General features: G+C 39.3%; 1 protein-coding gene and 1 long non-coding RNA gene across 2 annotated transcripts in view; both read right to left on the bottom strand.

Moving 5' to 3' along the window:
* Positions 1 to 1,755: 1,755 nt before the first annotated feature.
* On the bottom strand, positions 1,756 to 5,261 carry LOC148374568 (uncharacterized). Its single transcript, XR_015850711.1, has 5 exons — positions 3,696 to 5,261; positions 2,423 to 2,488; positions 2,253 to 2,332; positions 2,134 to 2,163; positions 1,756 to 2,060 (listed from the first exon to the last, which is right to left on the bottom strand). It is a non-coding gene; the product is annotated as an uncharacterized LOC148374568 (long non-coding RNA).
* A 2,935-nt stretch (positions 5,262 to 8,196) lies between these two features.
* bcl2b (BCL2 apoptosis regulator b) overlaps positions 8,197 to 16,825 on the bottom strand; it is a 40,994-nt gene continuing 32,365 nt past the window's right edge. Inside the window, exon 2 of the mRNA XM_088338062.1 lies at positions 8,197 to 12,692. Within this exon, the coding sequence (XP_088194188.1) occupies positions 12,555 to 12,692 (138 nt within the window). The 3' untranslated portion in view covers positions 8,197 to 12,554. The remainder of the gene's footprint in view (positions 12,693 to 16,825) is intronic.

Raw genomic sequence — 16,825 nt, forward strand, 5'->3', positions numbered from 1 at the left:
AGTCAACATGAAATTGAGGACTCGCCAGAATGCGCCGTGTTGTGTTGAGCTGTTTAGGGTGGTCCATTCACTTAAATATATATGTTACAAATGTATATGACTTTGTACCTGTGTGTGCGTGTTTGCGTTCGTGCGCGTGACATTGTGTGGGTGGCGTGCCCTAGATCACGTCCGCTACCATTTTCTGTGAGTAAATGGAAGAAAATGACTACGTGAGAGGGTAAACTTGCTTTTCATAATTTCAATGTTGTCATTTTTGTCTTGAAGTGGTCCTATTTATGAAATGCGTTAAAATGCTGTATTTCACATGGTGTTATTTTTTCGTTACAGGATAACGTATGGCCTTGGTACAGCAAACAAAAAAGAAGTGTCGGCAATATAGTGTGGAATATCTGAAATATGGATTTGTCACAGCACCACACAACCAACAGCAACCAATGTGTCTACTGTGTGGGAAAGTGTTTTCAAATGAAGCTATGAAACCTTCGAGGCTTTTGCAACATTTGAAGAAAATGCACTCTGATAAAGCAGACAAAAACTTGGACTATTTTCAGTCACTCCGAGACATTTTACAACCATCTACTGACGGCTTGCGAGCGTCATACAACATCTCTTTGCTGATTGCTAGATCTGGTAAGCCTCATTCAATTGGAGAAGAGCTTATTCTACCAGCAGTAAGAGAGGTTCTACACACAGTTGTGCTCGAGTCACCTGACCAAATTATAGAAGCTATTCCTCTCAGTGAGAACTCTGTTCAGAGAAGAATAGATGAAATGGCTGAAAATATTGAAGAAACATTGTGTAACATGCTTAGGACAACAGAATTTAGTTTGCAGTTAGATGAGTCCACTTTGCCAGGCAATGAATCGTTGCTTCTTGCTTATGTTCGTTTCGTCAAAGATGAAAGCTTAGTTCAAGAGCTGTTATTTGCAAGACCGCTAGAAACAGCCACAAAAGGGCAGTCAGTATTTTGTGTCGTTGAGGATTTTTTCAAAGAGAAAGACATCCCACTTTCTAACATTCTTGCTTGTGCAACAGATGGGGCACCATCAATGGTAGGTCGTCATCGTGGCTTCATTAGTTCCTTGAAAAAAGCTGTACCTGGAGTACTTGCAGTGCACAGTGTAATCCACAGGCAGCATCTGGTTGCAAAAAACCTGAGTGGGAGACTACACAAATCAATGAGTACTTTTATCACAGCAATAAATGAAATCAAGGCACATGCCCTCAATTCCCGACTGTTTCGACAGCTGTGCACTGATAATGATGAAGAGTTTGAACGTTTAGTGTTGCACACAGAAGTTAGATGGTTGTCAAAGGGAAACTGCCTGAGACGTTTCTATTCACTGTTTGATTCAGTTGTTGAATTCTTCCAAGACTCCAATTCTGTTCTGTGTGATGAACTAAGAAACATGAAGCGTGACATTGCTTATTTGGCAGATATATTCACAAAGTTCAATGAAGTTAATTTGCTGCTGCAAGGAAATGAGGCTAACCTAATTAAAGTCAAATCAGCTATTTCCACCTTCCTGGGCAAGTTACAGTTGTTTCAACAAAACATAACTCGCCATGCACTCTACCAGTTCCCAAGCCTCTCTGAATTGGATAAGGAAAAATGCATACCAGAGGATGACCTTCACGTGTATTGTACACATCTGGATGAACTGCACAGAGACATGTCTGAAAGATTTGAGGACATTTTATTGCTTGAAATACCAGACTGGGTGATCAATCCATTCCTAAATGTTGGCGGTAAAGAAACTGAAGTGGTAGAGGAAGAATTGATTTCAATTCAAAATGATATTGAGCTAAGGCCAAAGTTCAAAAAGTCATATCAAGATTTTTGGTTACAAAAAAAAATCCCTGACTGCTATCAAGTGCTGTGGAACAAGGTCAAGATGTACTTTATTTCCCTCCCAACATCATATTTAGTAGAACGGGGCTTCAGTGCAGTCGCCTTGCTCCTTTCCAACCAAAGAAACAGACTGAAAATTACTGACCGCGGGGATCTAAGACTTCTTCTTAGCGAGTTCCAGCCTGATGTTGAGAAGCTTATGTCCCTGCACCAAGCACAAACATCCCATTAATATTAAGTGTGAGACAATGACTGTTACTGGTGGAATGTTTTATTACCATTCTATGTTGCTGAAACAGTTAAAACTGCTAAAAAAAAAAATGGGTTTACTAAATTGGGTTTTATTTGTGAAATACACATTTGTGTTTAACCTTTCTCTTTACATATTGCAGCATACCAAATGTGAAGAGGTGTTTGTTTCCATATGTGTCTGTGTTGGTTGCTAGGAATCCACTGGGGAGCCAAGGGGGCACCAGCCTGCAAAAGTTTGGCAACCATTGGTCTAAAGCGAGGGCAGCGCAGTGGTTAGTGCGTGTGCGGCACAGTTCTGAGTTCTTGAGATCGAACCTTCTTGTGTGGAGTTTGCATGTTCTCCCATTGCTTGCGTGGGTTTCCTCCGGGCACTCCGGTTTCCTTTTCCAAAAACACACGTCAGGTTAATTGCCTTGCCCAAATTGTCCCTAGGTGTGAATGAGCAAGTGTGTTGTCTGTCTCTGTGTGCCCTGCGACTGGCTGGCAACCAGTTCAGGGTGTCCTCTGCCCACTGCCTGATGATAGCTGGGATGGGCTCCAACACCCCCGCGACCTTACTGAGGATAAGCGGTGCAGATAATGGATGGCCCAAAGCGTCACCCTGCTCTCTCCTGAGCCGGACCTCGGCATTGACGGGCAGCGGCATGTGACAATATTGATTGCTTGGATACCTTAACCACTCGGGTCTTATGGGCACCATTTCCTGAGGTGTGTCTTGGGCAAGTACAACCTGGTGGCGCTCATCCCTCTCCAGGTCAACATGTATCCACCCAGTCTCGATCTTTGCTTATTAGGCAAATGTGCTAAGATCATAAATCACTCGGGAAAAAAAGACTGTTCCGAAATGCTTACTACTTTATCATATCGTACAATATGCAGTACATCACTTCTGGCTTTGATACTTTATTTGAAAAATAAACTTTGAATTGAATTTTCTATCATGTTCTTGATATCGATATTGTGAAACATCAATTGCAAGGAGATTAGACATGACACTCCAGGGTGAAACATCTAATAAATAATTTGAAGAGACTGCATAGATTAAAAGGCAGAACTGTAAAAATTACAACGAAGTGCTTAGAAAAACTGCCTAATTTCTTATAGAGATAATGCAATGGGAAAAAAGTGCATTGTAACATTGGTGCAACGAAAATAAGTGTGATAACATCTAGCAGCAGCAATTTTAAGAAACAATAGCCTATAATGTTCCGTCATTTGCTTTTACAGCAAATTAAAGGCTATTTTACCAGTTAAGGACTTTTAGTTTTGTATCTAGTCAAGTGAATTTCCCTTCGGGGATGAATAAAGTATCTATCTATCTATCTATCTATCTATCTATCTATCTATCTATCTATGATGTGCGTATTTAAATGAATAACTAGATTAAATCGTTCCTTTAAAAATAAAAAACCTAGATTATTTTAAATAAGTTACATAAATACATAAAGAAACAATTCATTAAAGTTATACCAAGAGAAAACTTTTTAGGAAGCTCTATAAAAGCTCCAAAAGTGGGAGATATGAGAAACATGTTCTGGACGTCGTTAGTCAAATCCTAGCATTGCCACACGGGGGCGCGGTAGCTCACCTAGATCTTGCCTGGGCGTTGCAGTCCAATTCCATCAATGTATGAAGAGGCAATGACCTGTTTGCACGTCTTCTCGGATTTCCATGCAAATGCGTGATTTCATTACTGCACATGATCTGCGCTCAGGAAAAAGTATCCGTCTTGTTTCGTTTCAAAGAGGCAGAGTGGATGTGATGGACTTCGAAATGAGGGAAGCAGACTGGACCCGAGTTATTCTGCACATTCTACTTTGATCTGCCCAATCCTCCCCTGTGGAAGCCTAGCCAATGCCGAAATACCCTTCCAACCCCCTAACCAAACTTGTAGCCCGCGAGCTAGAGAAATGAGGGGGGTGGGGGGTCTTCACCCACCTTCTACTATTCCTCAACTCCGGCCGGACTCTCTTTGGAGGAAAAAAAAAAAATCATGGGTTGATTTAAAATTCCTCATGCATTTTCTATGACAGAGAGAGGAGGGAATGCCTAAATGAACCCCCTCTCCCCCCCTTCCCGGCGTGAGCATTCTTACACTTGATCCCGAGGCTCATTTTCTTTCCACTCTTTCAACATGAGGGGTAGGCAATACTAGGATGTTTGGTATCGGTAAACACATGCTATTATCCATCCATACCGATCCACTTCAATAATTTTTGCTTGGAAATGTCATGATCATTGAATAGCCTAATTGGACCCATTCCACTTGATTTAGCAAGGCTAAAGTCAGGCATAACAAAGCCTGCAATTGGCCGAAAAAGATGTGAATCACAGTTTGGTTGCTTTACGGCCCGGAGAAAACTTTTTCCAACTGTAGTCTGTATTTGTAAAGAGGAATTATGGGGCTAAACAGACGGCTAGCAACAAGCAACGTCCATCGATGCAGAGATGCTTCTCGGCGGACTTTTTCTTTTATTTGTCGCATTAGTGTGTGTTTTGGAGTGTGTTAATATTTTATTTGGTTGTATTTACTACACTACCGGATGTAGGAGGACCATGGTTGCGTATTATCATCGAATGTAATGGCTGCAAGACGACTTTGGTGAGATACCCCGGCTTTATATTTTCCAAGTATCTTGTTACAGATTGATCTTTGGACTGACTCTGATGTTTCTGTGCTGAGTCGATTTTTCAATTCAATCCAAAGTGTTTATTGTCATATGCACAGTAAAGAACCACGTTTCCCTGCACAAGGAAATTCTTACTTTGCTGTCCACAAAGTTGTCAGCGAAAAAGAAAATAGAAACTAAAAAATGTTAGGCATTCCTTGAATCCCAAGAGTTTAACCTTCCTAATGATACAGGGAATGACGCATTTGAGTGATTAGTGACATCGTACAGACACCGTGTCTGTAAGTGTCTGAGACACGTATTTGCTTCTTTGCAAGCTGTCGGAATGTTAAGGGGTTAATAAGTTTGACTGAACTATCTGACTTGTTGACAATCCCACTGTAGAGTCTAAAATTCCGGTGCGCCTTTTGTAAGGAAAATATAGGACAAAAAATCTTTTTGGTGGGCGCGTTTTATAACCCGGTGCGCCTTATAGTCGTGAAACTATTTTTATGTTTTGTGTGTTTCAAAAACAATTGCGTGAAACGGTCACTTCATTAACACATAGACAATGAAACAGAACTTGTGAAGGGAAATGCATCCATCCATTATCTGCACCGCTTATCCTCAGTAGGGTTTCGGGGGTGCTGGAGCCCATCCCAGTTAGGCAGTGGGCAGTGGACACCCTGAACTGGTTGCCAGGCAGTTGGAGGGCACACAGAGACCGACAACTCATTCGTTCATTCACACCTAGGGACAATTTGGACCGGCCAATTAACCTAAAATGCATGTCTTTGGAATGTGGGAGGAAAACGGAGTGCCCGGAGGAAACCCACGCAAGCACGGGGAGAACATGCAAACTCCGCACAAGAGGATTCAATCCCATGACCTCAGAACAGTGACGCGGACGCGCGAACCACTCATCCGCCGTGCCGCCGAAGGTTGCAAATAAGAAAAATATGATTGGCTGACGTTATCTTTTTTTTTCTCACGTATTGCTGAAGTGTCGCTTTAAGACTCTCTAACATGAATTGGCTATTCTTTTTCTCCCAGCTGCCCCCCCCCCTGCAAATTTTTTCAATCAAATTCGGCCTTTAACTCAAAAAGTTTGCTGACCCCTGCTTTAGAGTGACAGTGTGTAATATTTAGCACGTCCTAGTGGTAAAACTCATTTTTTAAAGACAAAACGATGTTAAATAATGTATTTTTGCTTATAATATAAAGTGTCACAATCATGCATTTAAAAAAATGCTTGTAAGGTGAGGAATTTGCATTTATTTGACATAACATGGACCTTACCTAGAAGCAGAAGACTTATATATTGGCAATCTTGCTGCATCGGGTACCCAAAACCTCAAAAAGGCTTGTCAAAAAAGGAAAAGAAACACTGAATTTGCTCACTTTGAGTTTCTGTAGTTGTATTCTTTCTTGTACTTTTACCAATCATTTTTGTTCTTCTACACAGCACAGCGACATATAAAGTTTAAATAATATAGATTGTTCCTTTAACAGTATAAAAAATAAATAAATAGTTCTATTGTATAACGATGTCAACAAGAAACTTTTAAAAAGAAAAGTAAACAGTGCAAATTAAGAGTAAAAACAATGAGATCCCATTTGAAAGTTATAATGTATGACTAATCTTACAATCTTAAACACGATTATTATAGTGATTGTTAAAATGGGATCAGTATCGATAATATCCATATTTGGATCGGTCTTTCATTCAACATTAGTTTTACTGCATTATGTCTTTTCACAAATTCCACTGAGCGGAGCCGCGTCCTTTGAAGGCGTGTGTGATCAGTGCAAAGGCGAGGGGGGGGGGGGGGGGGGGGGGGGGGGGGTCAAGGCACCAGTGCAACTGGAAGGGGGTTGCAAAAAAACCCTGGCTGCAGGGCATTTGGAATTTTTAATATATATATTTTTTGCACTTGTCTAGCGGCGGGCGGATGGAGTCAGTCTGGCAAGTGCAGCGTTTGGGGACAGCTTTGATGTTCGCTGGCCCGGGCGAGACTCGCTTAAAAGGCGAAAAGACGGCGTGATAAAACGACTCCTCGTCACTTAAAGGACAAATTTCACGCATTGTTTTTTGCATTCTGTTTGCAACATGTTTGCGGCCAAATACCTCAAGGACCAAGAATTTGAGCTGTAATTTGGCTCTCCTTTTTGAAAAGGTGGTAGAGAAGGCCCCACCAAGTGCTTTCACAGGCTTGGGCATACAGCATTCAAAAAGAGAATTTCTGTTTTTAGTGACATATCAACAGTTGCTATACCTACCAATTATTGAGTTTTGCATTTGTTGCTATGGTATTTTTTACAGGTTTGTTCATATACCGGGAATCACAATTCTCAGCCTCGCTTGGTGGGGTCTCTTCTGAGGTACTGGAGAGTAGTGTTTTCCAGGAAGTCGAATCTCGGATTCAGGAGGATCAATGTGGTTTTGGTCCGGGCCATGGAACAGTGGACAGGCTCTGCACCTTTGGCAGGGTCCTCGAGGGTTCATGGGAGTTTGCCCATCCCGTCAACATGTGTTGGGTATGGTGTTCCTCGGATTAAATTCAGTAGTCTCTTCTCCTCCAAACACGAGAACCTGTGCTTCTACTTTTAAGTTCTGTTTCATCTGACCATAAAACATTCTTCCAGTCCTCTTTCGGATCATCCAAATACTCTCTAGCAAACTTCAGACTGCCTTGATCAGGCTGACACTTCTGGCAGTGCAGTATTTGAGTCCCTGGCGGCGCATTGTGTTACTGACAGTAGCCTTTGTTACTGTGGTCCTAGCTCTCTGTAGGCCATTCATTAGGTCCTCCATGTGGTTCTGAGAATTTTGCTCACATTTTACCATTTTGACACCTCCGGGGGGAATCTTGCATGGATCCCCTGATGAAAGGGGATTTTCAGTGGTCTTTTATGTCTTCTATTTTGTAATAATTGTTCCCACACTTGTTTTATTTTACTCATTGCAGATTCAGTCTTCCCAGCTTGGTGCAGGTCTACAATTGTTTCTCTGGTGTCTTTTGAAAGCTTTTTTGTCTTGGCCGTAGTGGAGTTTGCCGTATGACTAACTGAGGATGTGGACAGGTGTCTTTTTATCGAAACATTAGTTAAAACCTGTGCTATTAATGCAGCTAACAAATTTAGCCTTCTTAGACTGCGTTAGAGGAAATTGGACCCATTTGACAGCCAGAAATCTTGCTTGTTTGTCGGTGACCAAATTCTTATATTTCACTGTAATATGGAAATAACTTCTTTAAAAATCAAAGATTGTAATTTTCAGTTTTTTCCTTCCCCACATTCGGTTTCTTATCGTTGATATTTACCCATATTGACAATTACAGGCCTCTTACTGAAAATGTTTATTAAAATATACTTCTAGAAAATAGCATTGACAATAATCCCCTCTTTATATCAGTATTTGAAACAACTATTTAAGTGCCTGACAGAAACAAAAACAGAACTCAGCAAGGAGACTTGGCGGGTAGTCGACAAAAGTGTTTTTATTAGGAACAATGGGATCCCCTAGCTTATTGTGGATTATAGCAGTAAACAACAAAAACATTTCACTTTCTTTTTTTCCTCTTTAAGTGCTACACGTTTGCGATTATAGGTGTAAAACAGTACAGCCACCATAGTGCCTACATTCTTATATGCACAAAGAATACATTTGAACAATGAAAAACACAGTTGTATTGCTGTTTTAGCTGTGTCTGCATCTTGCATTATCGCGCTCTACACACAAAAACACTCAAACGCACACAGCAGAAAACGCCGCCGCCGCCAACAAAACATATACAGCATAAAGCGGATTATAGCACAAAGAACAAAGTGAAGCCGCATCTTTTTTTCCTGTGACCAGTTAAAATCAAAAGTCATTACGAGTCAACTTTGGTTCGCAGCTATCTAGGACGAGACTGTGGCAGTTTAAGCTTTATACGTCCGCGCAAAAATAACCGTGTAGCAGCCTCAAGCCAATACGGACACTTTAAAAAAAAATCACTTCCAAAACTCATGTGTTGTTACAATAGCAGCCAGAAATTAATGTTGTTACAGTGTTATTCCGTGGAGAGAAAAAAAGGTTAGTTAAAATCACTGACTTGACTGTTATCAATCTGGTACCTTTCAATAAATAGTAGGGCTGCAACAACAAATCATAACAATCAATTTGTAAAAGCGTTGGGAATAAGTTTCATCATTGATTGGTTGTGTCGCACAATGTACGTGCCACTCGGCACATGAATTCAATGCAAATAAGAATTGAATTTCTTCTAGATCCGGTGAGAAACTTGTAGCAGCACTTTGGTCCAGTAGAAGGCATTTCAAACCATATTTTGATGCATAAGGTCATCTGGATCCAAATCTGAATTTATTTCAAGAGCACGTATAGACACCGAAATGCAACTCAAGGTGCTGTTTAAAAACGTGAAATGTACAATAAGATAACATTTAATGAAGTACTCAGACTCTCCTCCATTGTTCCCTCTCTCAAAAAATGTCTTACATATTTGCAGTTATATAGCATACATTTGTATGTATTTCGGTTTATTTTTAGGCTATTTGACAAACGTTTAAATATTCTATGGTTTTTAGAATATTGTTTTTTTTTTTTTGCGCTATTTTTCTATCATTCCAAAACTTCAATGTTGAATAGAGGAAGTTTAAAACTTTTTTTTAATCTGATGCATTGATTAATCAAAATAAATAATCGATTGATTCGTCGATTATTAAAATAATCGCTAGTTGCAGCCCTAATAAATAGACAATGTTGTTATTTGTGTCCTAGGTAAATCAGACATATAAATATTGGGCATCAGTGTTCTTCCACTCATGCAAATGCTTTTTGTTACAACAACAAAAATGTACACACAACAAAAATAATCATGGATCACTTCCAGTTTTTTTGTTGGACTGAAACACAAGACACACGTCAATAAAACAATAGCTGTTCCCTGTCAAGAGGGACTTATCAGGTTTCGTCACACATGAACTGAATTTTTTTTTTTTTCAAAGAATAAATGTTTTGGTGGTTGGTAGCATCAGGTTGTTGTGATCTTTCAAATCCTACTGTAGGGAAAGTCACTAATAGAGCAGGTTACCAACAAATTGATTATTATGCTAATGTCAACAAAGACCTGTTATCAACCGTAAATGTTAAACGTGTTCATTATAAGCAATCGTAAATCCTTTAGCGATTGCAGATTGAATTCTGCAGCAGCTGGACTGTTCGTGTATGCGTTGAACTGCAGAAAAAAAAAAAAAAAAAGTTTAAGAAGTTTAGCGGCGGACCCTCTTTAGGCCAGGAATGCTTCTTTGCTAATCCCAGAGTTGGGAAATCTGCTTCTTCTCCTCTTGTGCTCAATCCAACGTGCTTCAGCGTCCGACATTCTCTTTGTGCCGTCCATACGTTCGCTTCTCTGTGCTTGAACGTTTTTGAGTCCAAGTCTCATTTGTGGAACTCCAAACATCCAAATGTTGGTGCACTATAAGGGCACAATATTGGGACACGTGTCCTCATCGCTGGATGAGTCAAAATCTCGAGAAACTCGCTTCCTGTCAGAGACCTAATTAACCCGCAAGAGAGTGCTTTCTTTTAGAAGGCCCATATCATTTAATGATTATAATCATGCAATTATGACATAAGAATCCCCTGTACAATCTACTGATTATTTTAAAGAACTGCAGACGCTCCCCTACTTACAACCATTTGACTTACTGAAAACGGTATACCTGTATATGGTCATTTTTTTCGGGATGTCGAAAAATATCCAGACATTGCTGCAAGTTAGATTTTGTATTGTGTGCACCTTTTTCCGAGTACAGGACATTACTGTCATACTTCATTCATTGGTTATTAAAATCATTGTTATTTGCAGCCCTAATTCTTGTATTTATTTTGTCTATATGTTTTATTTCCACATTTTTCCCCAAAACGATGCTTGATAAAAAACTCGTGGTATAGAAAAACAAACATTGTTTTCTAAAGTCATACGTAAAATCCTTTATCATCCATCTTTTTTATGCCTAAAGTTAGAAAATCTTATGATCTTGTATTTCTTAATTATTAACGCACATTGTAAGATTAGTTTGTTGGTTGGGAAAACAGCGCTGGAGTACTAGCCTGGGTAAAAACTGAATTGAGCTCAGTCACATAGGTTCCAAATTACTGCGGCTTTGTGTCCCAAAACTTGTGTCCTTCTCAGTACACACTATCATACACACATGCACACTTTCCACGCTAGTCCATTAAACATTCCGAGCAGCTGTTCTTCACAGGAAGTCCTTTGATGGGGGAGATGCCATGTCTAAGGGGGTAACCGGAGTCCACAGTTCAAACGTGGTCTTCCACCCTAACAAGCAGGGGCCCCGCAATCCTTCGTCCCCATCGCCTCACCTCCCACATAACACATGCAGCTACTGTCTGCACCAGGGGTCTCAAACTCAATTGACTTGAGGGCCGGCCGAGCTAGGGTCTGAGTGAGCTTGGTCCATATCGGGTTTTCTATAAGATAAGGTCTGATAAAAATGTAATAATAATAAAGGAATCCATCATTTACATGATTTGCACTTCCATTACATTATTTGATCTCTCTCTATTCTGTATTATGACCGTAAATGAGACCTAAAAAGCACAAGGATTTCTCTCTTTTTGTCCAACCATTTTTGAAAAAAAAAAAAAAAAGGTAACACAGTAAAGAAAAAAATAATTGACATAAGAAAAAAATTAAAAAGAGGGGGGAAGGAAAAGGGCAAAATAATAAATAAATAAAAGGGGGAAAAAATTATAAGGGAAAAATAAATAAAGGAGGAAAAGAGAGGAAAACAAGTAAAAAAAAAGAATTGGAAAAGGGGTAAAGAGAGAAAAGGAACAAAAAAAGAAGAAAAATATTACAAAACACAAAGAAAAATACAACGTACGGTGACTTAAAGTGACCAAACCACGACATTTTACTTTTCTATTCCTGCCCAACCTATTGTGAGATTTTTTTTTATACCCATTGCAGCGAGATGGCCGACATGCTATGTAAATAGATGCAGATTACTCGAGCTACGACTATTTTTACAAAAAAATGCACATTTATAATGACACTTTCTGTATTTCTGCTCATCTTTTAAATCATCATTGTTTTTGCTAATTTATGATTATTTTTCTACCACAATGAGGCACTAAATAATACACAGTACAAGTTTCTTTAAGCTTTCATATTATGGAGGGGCATCAAAGTAGAGGTAAGATCTTAAATTGAGGTTGGGCCTAAAAGGTCAATCATTGCGTTTAGGTCCGACTGGACCGCACTTCTGTCTTTTTTGTTTTTAAATGATCCATCTGTCATAACTCTTTTCTTTTTTTAGTGGAGGTTCCGTGTAATAAATTCTGCCCCCCTCATGTGCAAAAAGCCCACGTGCGCTCACTCGTCCCGTGTTCCCCCTCCCTCCAAGTGCTCACAAATAAAATATGAAAATTCTGGTTTTCTTTGAACTCTAGGTTCGGGCTTTAATACCCGCGTGCTGGGTGGGGTTGAATTTTTTTAAGGCCCAATATTTCCTCTTTCTCAAAGTATAATAATCTTTCTGTTTGCAATTGGGCCCCGGGCTGCAAGTCTGAGACCCCTGGTCTATGCTAACATGAGGTTCATGCTACTTCTAGCGGAGAAGCAGGTGGGGCTGGGAGAATAAAAGCCAAAAATCTTTTTGTCGTCCTCTGCGCTGACAGTATGATGACATGCAAGGTGTCATTGTTGAGAGTCTCTTCATTGAAGGGAATGCGGGTTTTGGGTGAGTGGGGGGCTAGGGGTGAAGTAAATGATAACTGTTTAAAGTATTGTGAAGGAGAAGGTGTCTCACTTCTGGGTGAGGTACGCGCCGATAGTGAGGCTGGCCGCCCCAAGTGCGGCCAGGCTGAAGACCGTCTTGATGGACGGCCACGAGCAACTGAAGACCGAGTCCCTCTGCCGGTCGTATAGCTCCACAAAAGCAACCTGTGTACATGAAAAAGGGGGGAAAAAACATGGTTTCATCATTTTGTCAAACACATCTTTTTAAGTGTAATGGCTGTTGCCAAGCATTCTACTTGGGCGAGGTTGTTGGGGCCATGGTTTGTTGAAAAGGAACCAGGGAGCCACTAGGAAGCGCCAAAGAGCTGCAAGCAGCTTCAGAGCCGCTTGTATATTAAAGCAGATGTTTATCGATTTTGTTGGTATCTATTGGAGGTGCCTTGACACGAAACCTAGCAAAAGACACTCGTGGAGGCCTAAAGTACAACTGTAAATTTTCATAAAAAACAGCCTATAAGTCACGCACACAAGGCTCACAAACACGCCCACTCAAACGTAACTTTATATTTAGATTAGACCAGTGTTTTTCAACCGTTTTTGAACCAAGGTACACTTTTGTTTATAAAACAGTTCCGAGGCATACCGTAGTCGAAAACGTTTGAAAATGAAGTTATGTCAAATATTTCACTGTACTACCTCATAGGCAGATAATTAGTATATATAAAAAAATAATACTTTAAATAAAAACTTTATTTATGTTTTTATTTTTTACAGTGCAATCTTTAACCGCTTTGTTGAACAAATTAAGTTATTAAATGTACTGTGCAACCTCATGAGCAGATAATTAGTATATGAAAAGTATATAAAAATCTACTGCCATCTACTGATATGGTTGACTATTACAGTTCCTTGTCTGAAGAAAGCAAAAATACTGAATAATGGCCTGATTTTTGGGGGAAAAGATAAAATTGGGCCAATTCCAGCGGCACACTAGACAAGGTCTTACGGCGCACAGGTTGAAAAACACTGGATTAGAAAACAAAATCATGACAAATCCCCGCACCGAGGAACATGTTTTTTTGGTAAAACTTTATTCAGAATGGGTCATAATTTCAAAGGCCTTGGCCAACAGTCTCCACTCGTCCAGAAATTTGGCCCGACAAAAACTTTCAAAACTAGACCTGGCACACTTTGAGTTTCAACACTGTCAAAAAAAGGAAAGAAAAAAAAAAAAAGAAAAAGTCGTGACCAAACCATAAAATGAACAGTGAGTCTTAAAGTAAAAAAAAAAAAAAAAAATCCATTTTTTTAAATAAAAAACATTTGGTTATGATTCATCATAATTTATGATTTAAATATATTTTAAATGATCAAATGACAAAAAAATATATATTCCACAAGCAGAAAAATAGGAAAGAAATCCAGCCTCGGGATTAAAAATGATGCATTGTAAATGTTTTTGCAATTACCACAACACTGCAGCGGTAAAAACAAAGTTTATTTAGATTATTGCAATTCATTCTAGGAATGTGAAATAGTCACACAGTCATCCATCAAAACAGTCTTGCTGGGAGTACGCGTGAGTGCACGGCCAGCTGAATAGTCACGTGGAGAAACATTCAACAGCAAAAACATTCCCCCTCATGACTTCACACTTGAGTGAAAATCGAGCAAAATGGAACCACAATTATCAACATACCTGCAATCCACGGAAGATAAACACCCATGGGAAAGAAAAAAAAAAGACTTGTTTTTAAATGTTATTCCTCTCAGCTCACCTTTCAAGCCGGGTGTTGTTGCGCCCGTGCTGCTAGCATTACATTTCACACACTCGCCCACACACGACCACATTCAACTTGAGAATCACCCAGAAACCAGCCAACACTGCTAACAGATGGTTCCTTTTTGTGGCATTTTACCATTTGAGCAAACACAAATACACACGTCTTTTCAGAGAGAAGATGCTAGATTGCATATTTCACTGTTTATGTGTATCACACACATATGTAAACATATACTGATAGCAGTAATAGCTGGACAGGAAGTCATGCAGCTAACTAGCATTGGGCAGTGTAATCCACTCAAACAGAAATGTGGTTCACTTCTTAGATAGATTTTCTCATTAGCGTGTGTTAGATTATTAAAACGTGTCACTGAATATGTTGGACGAGTTTTCAAGTTATATTAAGGTTATTATTTAACCTGCAGATCATTACTTTGATAATTACATGATTCATTATAAATGCACTTTACTTTATTCAAATGTGTGTACACACATATTCACTAGCTATATTCATTTTATATGTATGTATATGTATAATTTTGCTCATGTGGTGGAGCCGGCGGCCCATGTGATTAAGGGGTCCGTGAACCGTCACTCAGTTCTTTCCCAGTAATGTTTCTAAGTGGTGTGCAGATAGGTCTACGCTAATCTTATCATATAACCTTCAAAGTCCAGCTGGGTCCTGTCTTAACGGTTTATCAAGGTATGACGCTATTACTTACTGGAAAATTCCCAATGAAGTTTCATTTTCCAGCTAAATTTCATTTTGTCAATTCAGGCCCCTCTTTTATAAAAACAGTGGTCAGCCATTTCTCTATGCTTGCTTGTTTTAGTGAGGACTTTGTCCTGATCACAGTGTCCAGGATATTCTGTTTATTTGTTGTGTAACTTTTAAATAAGGGTCCTCCCCCGAACTGTTCTCTTGAGCTCGTTTTCTTGTCGAAATACTCGTCTCGAATCCTGGAAATTGAACACGCGGTAGTATACGTATAGTCTATGCCAACAAGTGTCAGTGTGTCATGCTAAGCGCTAACTATTTAACTGTATGTCGACCTCAATGTGAACTTTCACACGAATGTGACGAGTCACGTTGACATCGTATGATTCGCTGTCAATAATTGCTTTGTCTGTGTTGAGATGAAATTCAACAAGAATTCTATGGGTAAGAAAATTACAAATCAAAACATTTTGATGGCGGAAGGACTGATTCTAAGGCTTCATGATGAAATATAAAAATGTAGTTTTTTAATTAAAAGCATTAACCAATTCTACAAAATGAAATAATAATATTCAAGTCATTTGCAGAATTCACACATCAAACCGAATCATCCCTGCGATTGGCTGGCAACCAGTTCAGGGTGTCCCCTGCCCACTGCCCGAAGATGGCTGGGATGGGCTCCAGCCCCCCCGCGACCCTACTGAGGATAAGCGGTACGGCTAATGAGATGAGATGAGATGAAACCGAATCATTTCAAACTGCAGTTATGTGTGTTTGGTGACAGTAATATAAAAATCTCAGTTGATCTACGAGAGACAGACAATTGTTTATTTATAATGTTTGGGGCAATAAAAGATGTGCATACATGAAATTTTTGGAACGAATGAATTGTCAGTGTTCAATCACAATCAACAAACCATAGTGTATTTTGAAACTCAAATATCAGCAAACACATTTTAGTGTTGTACTAATGAACACAATCATTCAATGGGCCTGTATCACACAATAACTGTTTTGTCTGATTCTCGATATTTTTTACAAGCATTTTTGTAAGAAGGCTAAAAGAATGAAGTGTTTGCACACCGTTTGGAGGTTGCAAAACATTTGTTTGAATGCTTGATTTTCAGCATACTTAAAAATGTTGCGCCATTCTTCAGAGTTTCAGTAAGAACGTCTGATAGTCAGCAATTTTACATAGGATGCTCTTTTCAAGTTTGATCTTCTTGTGGATGATTCTGAAAGGGTCAGTGAGTATGACTTGATCACTAGATCTCACTGTATTGTAGTGCAACCCAAAGGGAGTGCTATAAAGCGTAACAAATAATACAAACTACCAAGAGTCAAAGTGACCAAAGCTCACCATTTTTTCTTCAAATTTTTTTTGCCCAGCTTTAAAACATTTGTTTTTTTGGGGGGAGGGGGTAACCGGTAGCAGTCAGATGGCGGACAATGTCAGCTGGCTCGAGGTGAGGCTCCTTTTTTGTCCAATAAAGGCAAATTTCTCCACATACGAGTATTTTCAAAAATGCACGTTGATATCATAGTTCATTTCTTTTGGTTTATTTTTTTTTTCAAATCAATATTGTTTAACGACTAAGAGGCGCTAAATAGAACTCACTGTTACTTTACTTAATTATTAATTAATACAAGTCAAACATACTGCACACTTTTTTATGCTCACAACTGAATAAATACTTGAGGTACCTGAATTGATGTGACTTTTTGTAGTCAAACATTCACATACAAATAATGTGCACATATAGACTCTAGGTCAAGGGTCGGCAACCCAACTTATTTAAAGAGCCATAACATCCAAAACTATAAAACAAATATGTC

This window comes from Urocampus carinirostris, chromosome 1 (genome assembly GCF_059441175.1).
Source record: "Urocampus carinirostris isolate Australia breed hairy pipefish chromosome 1, RoL_Ucar_1.0, whole genome shotgun sequence".
NCBI lineage: Eukaryota > Metazoa > Chordata > Actinopteri > Syngnathiformes > Syngnathidae > Urocampus > Urocampus carinirostris.